This window comes from Electrophorus electricus, chromosome 13 (assembly GCF_013358815.1).
Source record: "Electrophorus electricus isolate fEleEle1 chromosome 13, fEleEle1.pri, whole genome shotgun sequence".
Lineage (NCBI taxonomy): Eukaryota > Metazoa > Chordata > Actinopteri > Gymnotiformes > Gymnotidae > Electrophorus > Electrophorus electricus.
Genome location: NC_049547.1, coordinates 13,868,372 through 13,881,554, shown reverse-complemented (window position 1 = coordinate 13,881,554; position 13,183 = coordinate 13,868,372). Strand labels below are relative to the sequence as shown.

The 13,183-nt window shown below is 36.5% G+C and overlaps 2 gene segments (V, D, J or C); both read left to right on the top strand.

The window, feature by feature from the left end:
- The first annotated feature begins 2,703 nt into the window (after positions 1 to 2,703).
- On the top strand, positions 2,704 to 3,293 carry LOC113583927. The segment is given in 2 exon segments: positions 2,704 to 2,753; positions 2,890 to 3,293. Coding segments are annotated over 2 exon segments (453 nt in total).
- Positions 3,294 to 11,255: 7,962 nt separating this feature from the next.
- Positions 11,256 to 12,908, top strand: LOC118242344. The segment is given in 3 exon segments: positions 11,256 to 11,309; positions 11,452 to 11,750; positions 12,900 to 12,908. Coding segments are annotated over 3 exon segments (357 nt in total).
- Positions 12,909 to 13,183: the final 275 nt, after the last annotated feature.

Here is a 13,183-nt window from a genome sequence, read left to right as displayed (position 1 = left end):
AAAATGTTTATCAGACTCCATCTGATTTGATCAAGAATGAGATGAATTCAACAGATCTTTACGGTTCTGGTATAAACAATCTACAAACAATCAGTTACATCTTTTGGATATTTGAATATGAATTTTAAAAATCCTGAAGAGGCCCTGACAAACAAGATCAAGTTGGATGGAGATGGAACAAATAATAGCACACCTACGATTATAAATTGGGAGCCAAATGACAATTTATTTCTGTGCAATTTATTTCTGTGCAGCAAAGATGCACACGGTGCTTTGTGTTCTTCTACAAAAACCCTCATCCTTCACAGCTGCACAAATCTGCAACTACTGTCCAAGAACATTAAAGTATATTTTCTCATATAGGTGCCCAGATCTCATACAGTTAGATTTTGGATAACAATCCATTAATTTCTATCAATTTCAGTTCAGATTCACCTGAAGCTGGTATGCTTCTAACAAGGAGATTCACATTCAAATTGGCAGCATTATTTTTTATTAACTGATTTGCCTTGTTTTACATAGCGACTTCCCTACAAGAAAGTTAGGGACATTTGAGTTGTAATGTCCTTTCCATGACAGTATACTGACATTACCTATTCTTTGAAAGAAATAATTTTGAAAAGAGCTGTTAAATATCTGTTGTGTTGTAAAACACTTCTAAGATGAAAAGAGATTTTATATGAAATTTTAACCGCTCTTCAGTTCCAGTTTTACAGTACATTTCTACTGTAGCAAAGTAAAACACTTGTTTTTCCCTCTGCTGGCTGTGTCACTAACAATTAAATCAGGTTTATAGGTCCAGGAGCACCAACTACTTCAGACACCTTCTTCCATACCTCAGTTTTTTATACGTCTCCAAAGAGTAATGTACTCTTTGACACCTCTATATGCATACAGAGTCATGTTGAACACTACAGGAAAACCCAACACAGCAATGATAATCCACTCATCCATCTTGTCACAATAGTTTCATCTTGTTTAGGCAGGACAAGACGAAATACACCATGTTGTCATTATATCATAATATATCATAATATAATTTTAATATGCCTCATAATGATATTATGATATATCATAATATCATTATATCAGGCATATTAAAAATATTCAGCAAAATTCATCATTTTTTTTTGTTTATATATAATTAATACTTTTTTTCAACCCAAGAATCAGAAGCAACCCACAGCTCTCTCATTGCTCTTGCTTTCGCTATTGATAATTCCCACAGGTAATGAACATGTACGATGTCTGGAGGAGATGTCTCAACGCCATATAAAAATTCTCATGACAAAATAATATGACTTAATAAGATTTAATCAAATGCCCTTTTAAGATGTGCATGGAACTATATAGGATTTGCAAATACATATATAAATGGTTGTGTCAATAAGTATTATGAGTATTATATACTTATGAAGTATATTAACACAGGCATTTTTGTGCATTGACATGGTGGTGTATTGTGCATTGCACCACCTCAGTTCCCTTTTTGCTCAGCTACATTATTGGGGTGATGCTGAGTTGATCAAGGATCTGGCAGACTACACTGAACTGTGGGCTTCACAAGCGTGAAAAGCAACCATTCAAGGCCTTGGTGATCAGGGAGCAGGAGCTGAATCTGGTGTGATTCCACCCAGTTGTCTGACTCTTCCCATTGGGTTATTAGCTATGCCTACTTCCAGAAAGAGTGTGAGTATAACATTGGTGGAGTTCGTGCCCCTAATGGTGGTGTGCAGCAGGGATGAGTGTTAGCACAGGGACTCCAGTGGTTTGTGGTGATATTAGTGTACTGCTCTAGTTTCCTTTTAATCCACCTTAGGTTGGTGATGCTGGGTGGTGGCTATCGAGGACGAGAGATACCGGTTGATTTTAAACTTGCGACTCATTTTTGTCCACTTTGTCAAATTATGGGGTTATTGTGGTGATAATGTAGGAATTTATTTGTCTGCAGTGAAGTATTTAATTGATTTAGTTTGAGTGAGTGAATTTCAGTGATTATAGAGGGGTGTTTATTTTTACACACACATCTCTTGAGCCAGTAAGCCTAGTAAGAGAGGAGTGGAGTGGAGGAGAGGAGTGTTGCACATAATTTTATTCCTTTTGTAATAAATTTTCCCCTTGTTATAAATGTGTCTGATTGCTCAGAACCTGAGTTATATTACCTGTGGTGGCATAAAGCTTAATATTTAAAACAGGAGCTCTTTCCTCCTGAGTGGCATAGCCAAGCCTGTATTTTGTTACTTTAATATATTACTCATAAATCAATGAAAACATCTCCTACAGGAAGCACAACCAACAATGATAACAAAGAAGGAACAATAACAAAAAAAGATTAAGACTGTATTATTAAATCATATTAAATCATTATACAACACACAGAAATGATCCTTAGTTAAACTATTTACATCATTGTCTTATAAGTTTGTTTGTACTTTATTTAGATACTGTACATTAAGGACTTTATTTTCTTGCTGTTTCTAATTTGAAGAATAATATGGATGATGCCACAGAAATGAAAAATTAGGCATTTAATAATAACTGACATAAGCTATTAAAAAACAATAAGAAAGCTTGTTTTTTTCCTCTATAATTAAGGTGGGGCCACAGCACCTGGCTATGACAATTATTTTATGATGTCATATCCTGTTTCTATAGTCAGATTTTCAATATATGTAAGTCAGTATAAACTTTACCAAGCGTCAACATGATGAGAATCATTGTAATTGTAATCAAGACAGTGTACTTGATGAAAGGTAACAAAAAAGCAAAATTGTATGACAGCCATTTCTACAGTGAAACTGCTAAAAACATTTATGTGCATACTAAACAGAATTATAAATAGTAGGAAGTAATTCTTAGAGTTTAAGTTTATGTGCTGTTTATCCACAGGTGTTGTAGGTGCAAATGATGTCAATCAGCCTGATGTACTCTGGGCTGAAATTGGAAAATCTGCCACAATTAACTGCAGTCATACCAAGGGTGCAATTTACATTCAGATGTACTGGTACCGCCAGCACCAAGGAGAAACTATGAAGCTCATTGTCTTCACATCCAGCTATGGCAAAAAGCCAGAGTTTGGAAATGAATTTAGTGAGAGTAAATTCTTAGCCAATAAAACAGTCCCTGAGAGTGGGTCCCTTACTGTAAAAGATCTGGATATTACTGACAGTGCAGTGTATTTTTGCGCTGTGAGCCAACACAGTGTTATAACTTTAGGGCAGCGCTGTACAAAAACACCCTGTGTGCATGCATGTCTTGGAGAACAGCCAATAGAGGCATTGTGGTATATATAACCCAATACTGTAATAATTTCCCAATAGTAAAATAAACCCAGAAATGTGAAAGATTCTCTAAGTTACAGGTTCTAACATTATTTCCTTATGAAATATATGTATAGTTTGTTAATATTACTGGAACAGTGAGTCCTAATGAGAAAGAACAAATGTGTTAAATTGCTAAATTCACAAATTCTAAACCTTAGATATCCAAGATCATTGTAATTTTTAATATATATTATATTTATATTATTCTCTTATTATTCTGTATTATTTATTTGGCACTTTTCGGGCAATATTAATTATATTACTCTTTATCTTCTCTTTTCATCATACCCTTGTGCTTTCCCCCTGTGAAGACATTCACAACTAGTGGTTTTATATTCTTAGTTAAAATGAAGGAAAATAGGCTACATCAAGATAGAGAACACACTTCATAAAGGTCCCATCCAAAATCAGGGTCGATATCAGAGTCCAAGGTCAGAGAGCCAACACAGAGAGTCCAAAAATACATTGTAAAACACAACAGAAAACAGGCTATAACAAAATAACTTGACTTACAGAAGAAGTTATATTAACACAACAAGACACAGGTGATTCAAATCAAGGGGGGGGGGGGGGGGGGGGGGGGGGGGGACTTAAACAAGGGGTTGAACAACACAGAAGCAAAGCAAAATAAAGACAGGAGACAGGGTAACCATGATAACAAAATGCTAGGGAGGGTCCAATCATGACAACACTTGTGTCTTAAATGATTTTATGATCTGCTTTCTGTAGTGCAGTTTGTAATTAAACAAGAGGAGGCAATGTTGCATTTAAAACCCCTAGAACTATGAAACATTTTACATTTGATTTATCTAGTCAGCAGTATCAGCAGTCCATTGGAAAGTGATTTTGTGCCATTGCAACATACATCAAAATGCACATGTTCAGGAACATTATATCACCGATTCAGTTACTGCACTGGATCCATTGTAACCAAAAAAAAAAAAAAAAAGCATCTGTACTATTATAGTTAACAGTAACCATAGAGATAACAATATTGATTTAATGCATGCTTAACAAGACTGCAACCAATGGGGAAGTAACTTCTGCAGTCGGATTGAACTGATTGTTTATTGTTTCCAGCTGTTACGAAGGGCGAGTGTTATCTTTCAGCCCAATACACTCTGGGGAGAATCGAGCCAAAAAGCCATAATGAATTGCAAACACACCAAGGGTTCAACTTTCAAAGGCATGTACTGGTACCGTCAGCATCATGGGGAGAGTATTGAGCTCATAGTGTATGTGACCAGCTTTGGCACTTTAGACTTTGCAAATATAAACAAAACAAAAAAAATTTCAGCAAACCAATTTCAGCAAACAGTTCCAGAGAGTGGCTTCCTGGCAGTGAATGATGTGGATGAGAAATTGGTGCCCACATTTAAGGCATTTATTTGAATTGAATATTATATTTTTTGAAGGTTGTAAACAAATAAATGCAATAAATAAATGCTAATATTAAATTATAATTATAAAAAGTCATATTGAGGAAAAAAAAAAAAGATTTAAGCTATGGTTTAGGTTTAGATGGTATTAGGTTTAGGCATGGTATTAATACACACCAATGAAAATAACCCAGAAGTATAGCAATAAAAGATTACATATTTGTTTGGATGTGTATGCCACCTGAAGAGGGCATTGTGACTCTACAAATCTAGCTACTCAGTTTGAACTCTGCCCTCATAATTATATTTAAAATATGGCTGTACAGTTATATTTGACAGGTATGTTATTTGAGGAGCTGATCATGGTGAATGCTTATGTAACATTATCATACACACTGAAGCACTGGAATATTTTCAGAGTAAACAAAATAGAAAAATTGTGCATGACAAGTGTGAGATATCATTACCTTCCACAGTGCCAATCAGCTCTAATTCCTTACAATCACTGGTACAGTACCAGTTAGATTTTTTATTTATTTATTTTATTTTTCAGGAAAGAATGAAATTGCTCAAACTTTAACCCTTAAATATCCATGGATGTTTTTGAAATCACATATTTCTATATTTCACTTTGCTACTTTTTGGAATCACTCACTGATTAATATATTCACTAAATTTCAAAGAAGTCAGGTGTCATATTCTGTGTCCAATTGTCAAAAATAGGAAAACGAAAAAGAAAACACTTCAGCTGATACCGCAGAATGTAAGTTCTTATTCGGTGTAGAGATTGCAAAGTTTTCAATATAGGTGAATGTATGTGTGTGTGTGTGTGTGTGTGTGTGTGTGTGTGTGTGTGTGTGTGTTAAAGTATATGAAAAAATATACAAAGATTATTACTTTTAAGTAGTTTAAACGGTATCTTAGGAATGTCAAATCAATATATAAAAAATAATTTAAAAGTCATAATCATGCTTTAGCCTACACCTTACATGAAGATATATATGCTATTGTAAGACATGAATGTGATGTTATATCTCATGTTCCAGTTGACTTCAGCTGAGACTGCAGAACTTTAAATGCTAATTATTTTAAATCTAGCTGCGTGTCTGGTTCTTTGAACATGGCATAATGGATGACATTGCTGTGTGTACAAATTTACAATCACCAGTATTTATAGTTTTTTAAAGATGTTTAGAGATAATTTGTTTAGAGATGATGATTAGAGCTGGTGATGTATCAAATTATGTTTGTCTTATCTTTGTGGACAGTCTGTAATGGTTACTTTAACTGTTTTAAGACTATATAAATGTCAAAGATCAATATAAGTCAACAGCATTTGTGTTTTGTTTTTTAATGAAATTATTTGTTCTTCTAGATATGTGGGACTTTTTAATGTAGCTGTAATAGTAGTCAGAATAAATAATGATTAGCAAAATCAGGGAGCTCATCTCATTTTATGACCTTATGGATTCTCCTGTGCAGTTTGATACCTAAACTTAGATAAGGTGATGTATCTGAACCACCTTAAATTGTGATGTCACATTTTAGATTATTCTCATGGTTAGAATTAAAAGGGGGGTGGGGGGGTTCCAATCTTCCTAATTAGGTCTTGTCTGTCTGCCTCACTCTCATCACTGGTTGTTACCTAGTTGTAATCATTATTTATCATGAAAGCATAAATATGATTCTACTTTCCTTCAAAGTCGGTCCCTCTATGCTTAATAGGCTTAGATATAGATATACTGAAAAATCATATATAATTTACTCCAAAGATTCAGTAATTTAATACATTTTATTACATAATATTGTATAGAATACACCAAAGCTTGGGTGGTTCTCTTTAAATACCTGTCTGATTATGTGTGCACACTTTCTTTATGTCATGTGCTTCTCCAAATGTCTGAGAATGAGATTAAACATAATGCAATGGTAGATCATTGTATTCTTTCATGTCAGCTAGATTTGTTTTGCAATCACAATGTTCCAAGCTTTGCTCAAACTAACAAGTTTAATACTCTTGGTCTCAAAACTTGCTTGTTATTTAACAAATATGAAACAGTTCATAAGTGAGTAACACAATTTCTTTGTTCTTTAAGCATTACTCAGGTGGAGTTGTCATCAGGAGACACCTCATCCAAAGGACCTGGAACAACAGGCTTGAGAAGCGAGCCATAAAATGACCTAAAGATACAGTAATGTGCAGGCGGATTGAGTTGGTAAACCACTTAATTAATGTTTTTACATACTTCGAAGGGACTAATATACTTAGGACCCAGTTTGCCACAGGAACCTGGTTTACGGAAATCCTGCATAGAGAGCCATACAAGGTCTCCAGGCTGCTATGCAGGAGTAGTTCCTCTGTGTCTATCTGCTACTTTATATCGTTGGAGTACATGTTCAATTCACTGATGCGTCTCCTCCCATACCTTCTCGCTGCATTGCATCCATTCGTGCACATTGGGGTTATCAGCTGTGATTCAGGTCGATGGGGCCATTGGGGGCTGATAACCTAGGAAGCACTCAAAAGGTGTTATGTCAGTAGAGGAATTCGTGAGAGAGTTTTGGGCCATTTCCACCCACAGAAGGAATGTGGACCAGTCTGAGGGATTGTTCATACAAAAACAATACAGGAACTTGCTTAGTTCTTGATTTGTCCATTCACATTGACTGTTAGACTGTGAGTGATAACCGGACGTAAGACTAATGGCTACTCCTATATGTTCAAAAAAAGCTGACCACACACGGGACATGACTTGAGGTCCCCAGTCCAACAGGATCTTATGCCACGAGAGAATCGGTCTACTACTGTAAGTATAGTAGTATTGCCATTTGAGCAGGGTAGGTCAGTGATGAAATCAATGCTCTTAGGGATTTTGCTTTGGTTGTGCACAGAACAGGAAGAAACATGCCTGTGTATGCTGCTTGTGATAGTCTCCCACTGATAACGGCTAGCCAGGAGCTGTTGAGTGCGCATTTCACCAGGATGAGCAGTAGAATGAGAAGGGAAGAATGAGCCCAGGTTAATAGCCAATCCTGGCATGGTGCCGGTACATAATGTCTCCCTGCAGGACATTTGATTGGGATGATGGTGCTTTGTGAGGCTTGCTCGATTCTATCTCTATCTCCCATCGTATAGATTCCAGATGCACCCAGGTTGGAAGGATGGTTTCCTGGGTGTCGGATTCCTCCTCCATTTCCCCTAGGTGAATGCGGGACAGGGCATCAGCTTTCGCATTGTGGGACCCCAGATGATACATAATCTTGAAATGAAATCTAGAAAAGAACAACGCCCAATGGACGAGACGAGGGTTCAAACATTTGGCTGCCCGCATATGTTCTACAATCCAGTGATCGGTAATCACTAAAAAAGGATGGTTAGCCCCCTCTAACCAGTGCCTCCATTCCTCTTAAGCCAGTTTTATGGGTAATAGTTCATGTTCTCCTATTCCATAGTTATGTTCAGCCAGGGACCGTTTACGGGAAAAATACGCCATGGGGTGTAGTTTGGATGCATCATGTCTCTGAGATAAAACAGCCCCTACACCTATGTTTGAGGTGTCTACCTCTACCACAAACAGGATTGACAGATCAGGATGTCGAAGAAGGGGAGCAGTGTTAAATACTTCTTTTAATTGTCTGAATGCTTGCTCTGACTCTTGATTCCAGCGGTGCTTGGTTGCTGCTCCTTGTAGGAGGGCTGTAAAAGGAGCTGCTATGCTGCTGAAGTTCCTAATGAAACATTGGTAGAAGTTTGCAAAGCCAAGGAAGCTCTGGAGCTTCTTGACTGTGGTGGGTGTGGGCCAAGTGAGAATGGCCTCTATCTTATGGTCATCCATGGTGATACCACTCTGGCTGATTACATATCCCAAGAAGGTTGTAGTAGTAAGATGGAATTCACATTTTTCTCCTTTTACAAACAGTCCATTGTCCAGGAGTTTCTTCAAAATAGAATGGATGTGTCATACATGTGTCTCCAGATCCCGTTAGTATATGAGGATGCCATCGATGTACGCTATCATGTCCTTTCCTTTGTATTCACGAAGGGTGTCATTGATAAATTCTTTAAAGACAGATGGTGTTACACTGAGACCGTAAGGCATAACTTTATATTCATAGTGACTTCCACTCATTTCCTTTTTTTATACGTATCAGGTTGTATGCACTACAGATGTCTAATTTGGTGAAGTATTTGGCTTCTCTAAGCTGTTCTAGAGTGACAGGGATAAGTGGTAGCATATTTTTTAGATATCTGGTTTAGGTTGTGATGTACTTCTGTGCAACCTTTCATGTGCTGTGCTACATGCACTCAAATTTCTCAATAATTTTTCATAGTTCTGGCAAACTTTGGCTTTCCACAGCACTGTGTTCTGTCATGGCTCTTGCTTTCCCTATTGATAATTCCTATAAATCAACAAATTCCTGCTGAAGGTGCTCATAGGAAATGAACATATACTGTGTTTGAAGGACATGTCCCAAGACCATATAAAATTCTCATGACAAAATAATATGACATAATAAGACTTAATCAAGCTTTCTTGCAAGATGTGCACAAAATTATATATTTGCAAATACATATATAAGTGGTTATGTCAATAATGAAGTATATTGACACAGCCACTTTTGTACATTGAAATGGAGGTGTATTGCATATTGCACATCACCTCAGTTCCCTTTTTGCTCTGGTGTTTTATTTTGCATCCCCTGTGTAAGGAAAAATTCCCTATTTTCCTTAATCTGTCCCTCTGGTCCCACCATCAGATCTCGCCTGTGTATGTTTGTTTCTCTTCAAGGCCCTGGGGCGTGTTTCTCAGAACAAGAATGACACTGAGTCAGAGATGCTGAGAAGCACGCATGCTTTATTCAGAGATACAGGAGTATATATAGAGAACAAAATAATTGAGTCAGTGGAAATTTATAAATGATATAGCAAGTTCAACATGTTCAGACATGATATGATATGCAGATCTAAAATTAGACATTCATCTATCGCCAACTCTGGACCATATTTGGTCTGGACATGACTTATCAACTATCTAAAATTAAACAAAACAACATGAGTGAAAAAATAAGTGAGGGAATAAGAGGAAACCATGTGTGAGCAGAGCAATCGCAGCAGCTACAGTATTGAGGCAACGCATGCTGATCTGGCAGAGAATGCTCAACTGTGGGCTTCACGAGCATGGGAACAAGAAATAATAATACTCATGTATACTCATAATAATAATAATAATAATAATAATAATAATAATACTCATGTTAAAGTATTAACTATTGTTTGTACTTCATTTAGTTACTGTACTTTATATTTTGTTTTGTTACTGTTTCTGTTTTCAACATTAGTGTGGATAATAAGTAAACTGCAGAAATAAAAAATAAGGAATTTAATAATAAGTGATTTAAGCTATTAAAACACAATAGAAAAACATGCTTTCTTCCTCTATAGATAAAGACAGGCCACAGTACCTGGCTATGACTATTGTTTTATGGTGTCATATTCTGTACAGCTATAGCCTGAATGATTACTGTTTAAGTCATTATGCACTTCAGAAAAATCAAAAGGATTATGTCACGGCACACCCCCACTCTCCTAGACTCCTCCCTGTGTGTGTGTGTGTGTGTGTGTGTGTGTGTGTGTATAGGTGTGTTTGTGTGTGTTTTGTCCATCGTCACGCCCCTACCGTATTAATTGTACGTCACACCTGATCGTAGTTATGTTCACTGTTAGCACTCATATTTAAACCCCTATTGTTCTGTTGTCCGTTGTCAGTGTTTGAGTGTTTGACCGTGTGTATACCACACATAACACAATATCTGAGTGCTTCCTTGATCTGTTGGTACCTATGTTGTTGCTGTTTAGTGTGTTTTGTTCTGTTCATCATGTTTTTGGTTTCGGTTTTGTTTGTATTGTAAATAAACACCTTATCATTACAGATACTCGCCTAGGCATCCCACTTCCACATCATGTCTCATTATAGGTCAGAATTTTTCGAACACTTCAGTCATTATCTTCACAAACACCTGTTTCAAACAGCCAGAGTTTGGAAATGAATTTAATGAGAAAAAGATTTCAACCAATAAAACAGAAAAATCTGGATTCTACTGACAATGCAGTGTATTTCATGGTGAAACAACACAGTACACTAGCTCTAAAGAAGAGATGTACAAAAACACCCTGCATGTATGCATGTGTATCACACAAACAGAGAGCAGCCAATGGAGGCAGTGTGCTACAACCTACCATTGACCTGATGAACTGCTGAACAGAAAAACGTGTGCTGATGGTGGTAATTAGGAAAACCAACAGGGGGGCTCCTCTCCGCACTAATGAACAGAGTTTGAGCTCCTCATCACACTAATTAAGATGAGCAGCAAAGAGAAGCTTTGAAGCTCATTGTCTTCATAGCAATGGATGTGCTTGTATTTGGTTGCCATGTTTTCATCCTGCCTCTATAGGTAAGGTGTGGATGAAATCGTTACCTTATGATGTCATATCCTGTTTATATAGTCAGATTTTCAATATGTGTAAGTCAGTTTAAACTTTACCAAGAGTCAGTCAACATGATGAGAATCATTATAATAGTAATCAAGACAGTGTACTGGATCAAAGGTAACAAAAAAAGACCTTACAATTGTATGACAGCTTTTTCTACAATAAAACTGCTAATGATGTGTATGTGCATACTGGACAGAATTAGAAACAGTGGGAAAGTAACTCTTACAGTTTAGGCTTATGTGCTGTTTATCCACAGGTGTTGCAGGGGCAAATGATGTCAATCAGCCTGATGTACTCTGGTCTGAATTGGGAAAATCCGCCACAATTAACTGCAGTCATACCAAGGGTGCAACATATTATCAGATGTACTGGTACCGCCAGCACCAAGGAGAAACTATGAAGCTCATTGTCTTCACATCCAGCTATAGCAAAAAGCCAGAGTTTGGAAATGAATTTAGTGAGAGTAAATTCTTAGCCAATAAAACAGTCCCTGACAGTGGGTCCCTTACTGTAAAAGATCTGGATTTTACTGACAGTGCAATGTATTTCTGTGCTGTGAAAGAACACAGTGTTACAACTTTAGGGCAGGGCTGTACAAAAACACCCTATTTGCTTTCTCTTCTCTTATCCTTGTGCTTTCCCACTTTGGACATAATTTCAAAAATGCAAAGAAAACACATTTTCACTTACTTTTCCTGGGAGTAAGATTGTTCTGACAGTATTCCTGTTCAGTAAGTTAGCACAAAATGGAAGACCCTCTGAAGACATCCACAAATAGTGTTTTTTATATTCTTATTTAAAAAGAAGGAAACTAAGCTACATCAAAATTGAGAACACATTTCATAAAGGCCCCACCCAAAATCAGGGTTAATATCACAGTCCAAGTCCGGAAATAAAAAACACAACAGATAACATGCTATAACAAAATAACTAGACTTACAGAAGAAGTGTTATTAACATAAATAAAACAAGCAAACATAAAGGAGGCATGGATAAACATATATAACAGGTTTAACGCACACACAAAAGAGGCATGGAATAACAATGACCAGTGTGTAGACTACACAAACACGTGTATATATATATATATATATATATATATATATATATATATATATATATACACACACACACACACACACATCAAACACATAGTATAATAAGCATTAAACAAGACATGGGTGATTCAAATCAGGTGTGGAAACTTACACGAGGGTTGGAGCAACCTGGAAGCAAAGCAAAATAAAGACAGGAGACAGGGTAACCATGACGACAGGATGCTAGTAAAGGGACAATCATGACATTGCATGTGTCTTAAATGTTCTTACAATCTGCTCTCTCTAGTGCAGTTTGGTATTTAAACAAGAGGGGGCAATGTTGTATCTAAAACCACTTGAATTATGAAATCACATTTTACATTTGTTTTCTCTAGTCAGCAATATCAACAGTCTGTTGGATTTTGATTTTTGTGCCATAGCAACATACATCTTTCAAGCTGTTCTTGATCAAGCTCATCATTCATATGTAAATTCTTGTAAAGATTTACTGCTGCACTTTACCATATGGGGCTTATCACATTTTTACGCATATCATATTCTATGCCCAATTGTTAAAAATGACTTCAGCTTAGAGTGACTGAAACAAAACAATGGACTGTAAGGAAATAGCTCTTATAATGACACTTTGTTAACTGTTTATCTATAGGTGTTGTAAAGGAGTGGTGTGTTTGTATAATGTAATTTCTTTACCGTCTCTGTGGGTGGAGATATTACTATACCCACTACTTTATGATGTCACATCTTGTCCCCACAACAACATCTTGCACATCATAGTCCTGCACATTATACTCTGTAGTAGATCAAGAGTCAAAATGCAAATGTTCAGGAACATTATATCACTGATTCAGTTACTGCACTGGATCCATGGTAACCAGCAAAAAAGTATCTGTACTATTAGAGTTAGCAATAACAATAGAGATAACAATATTG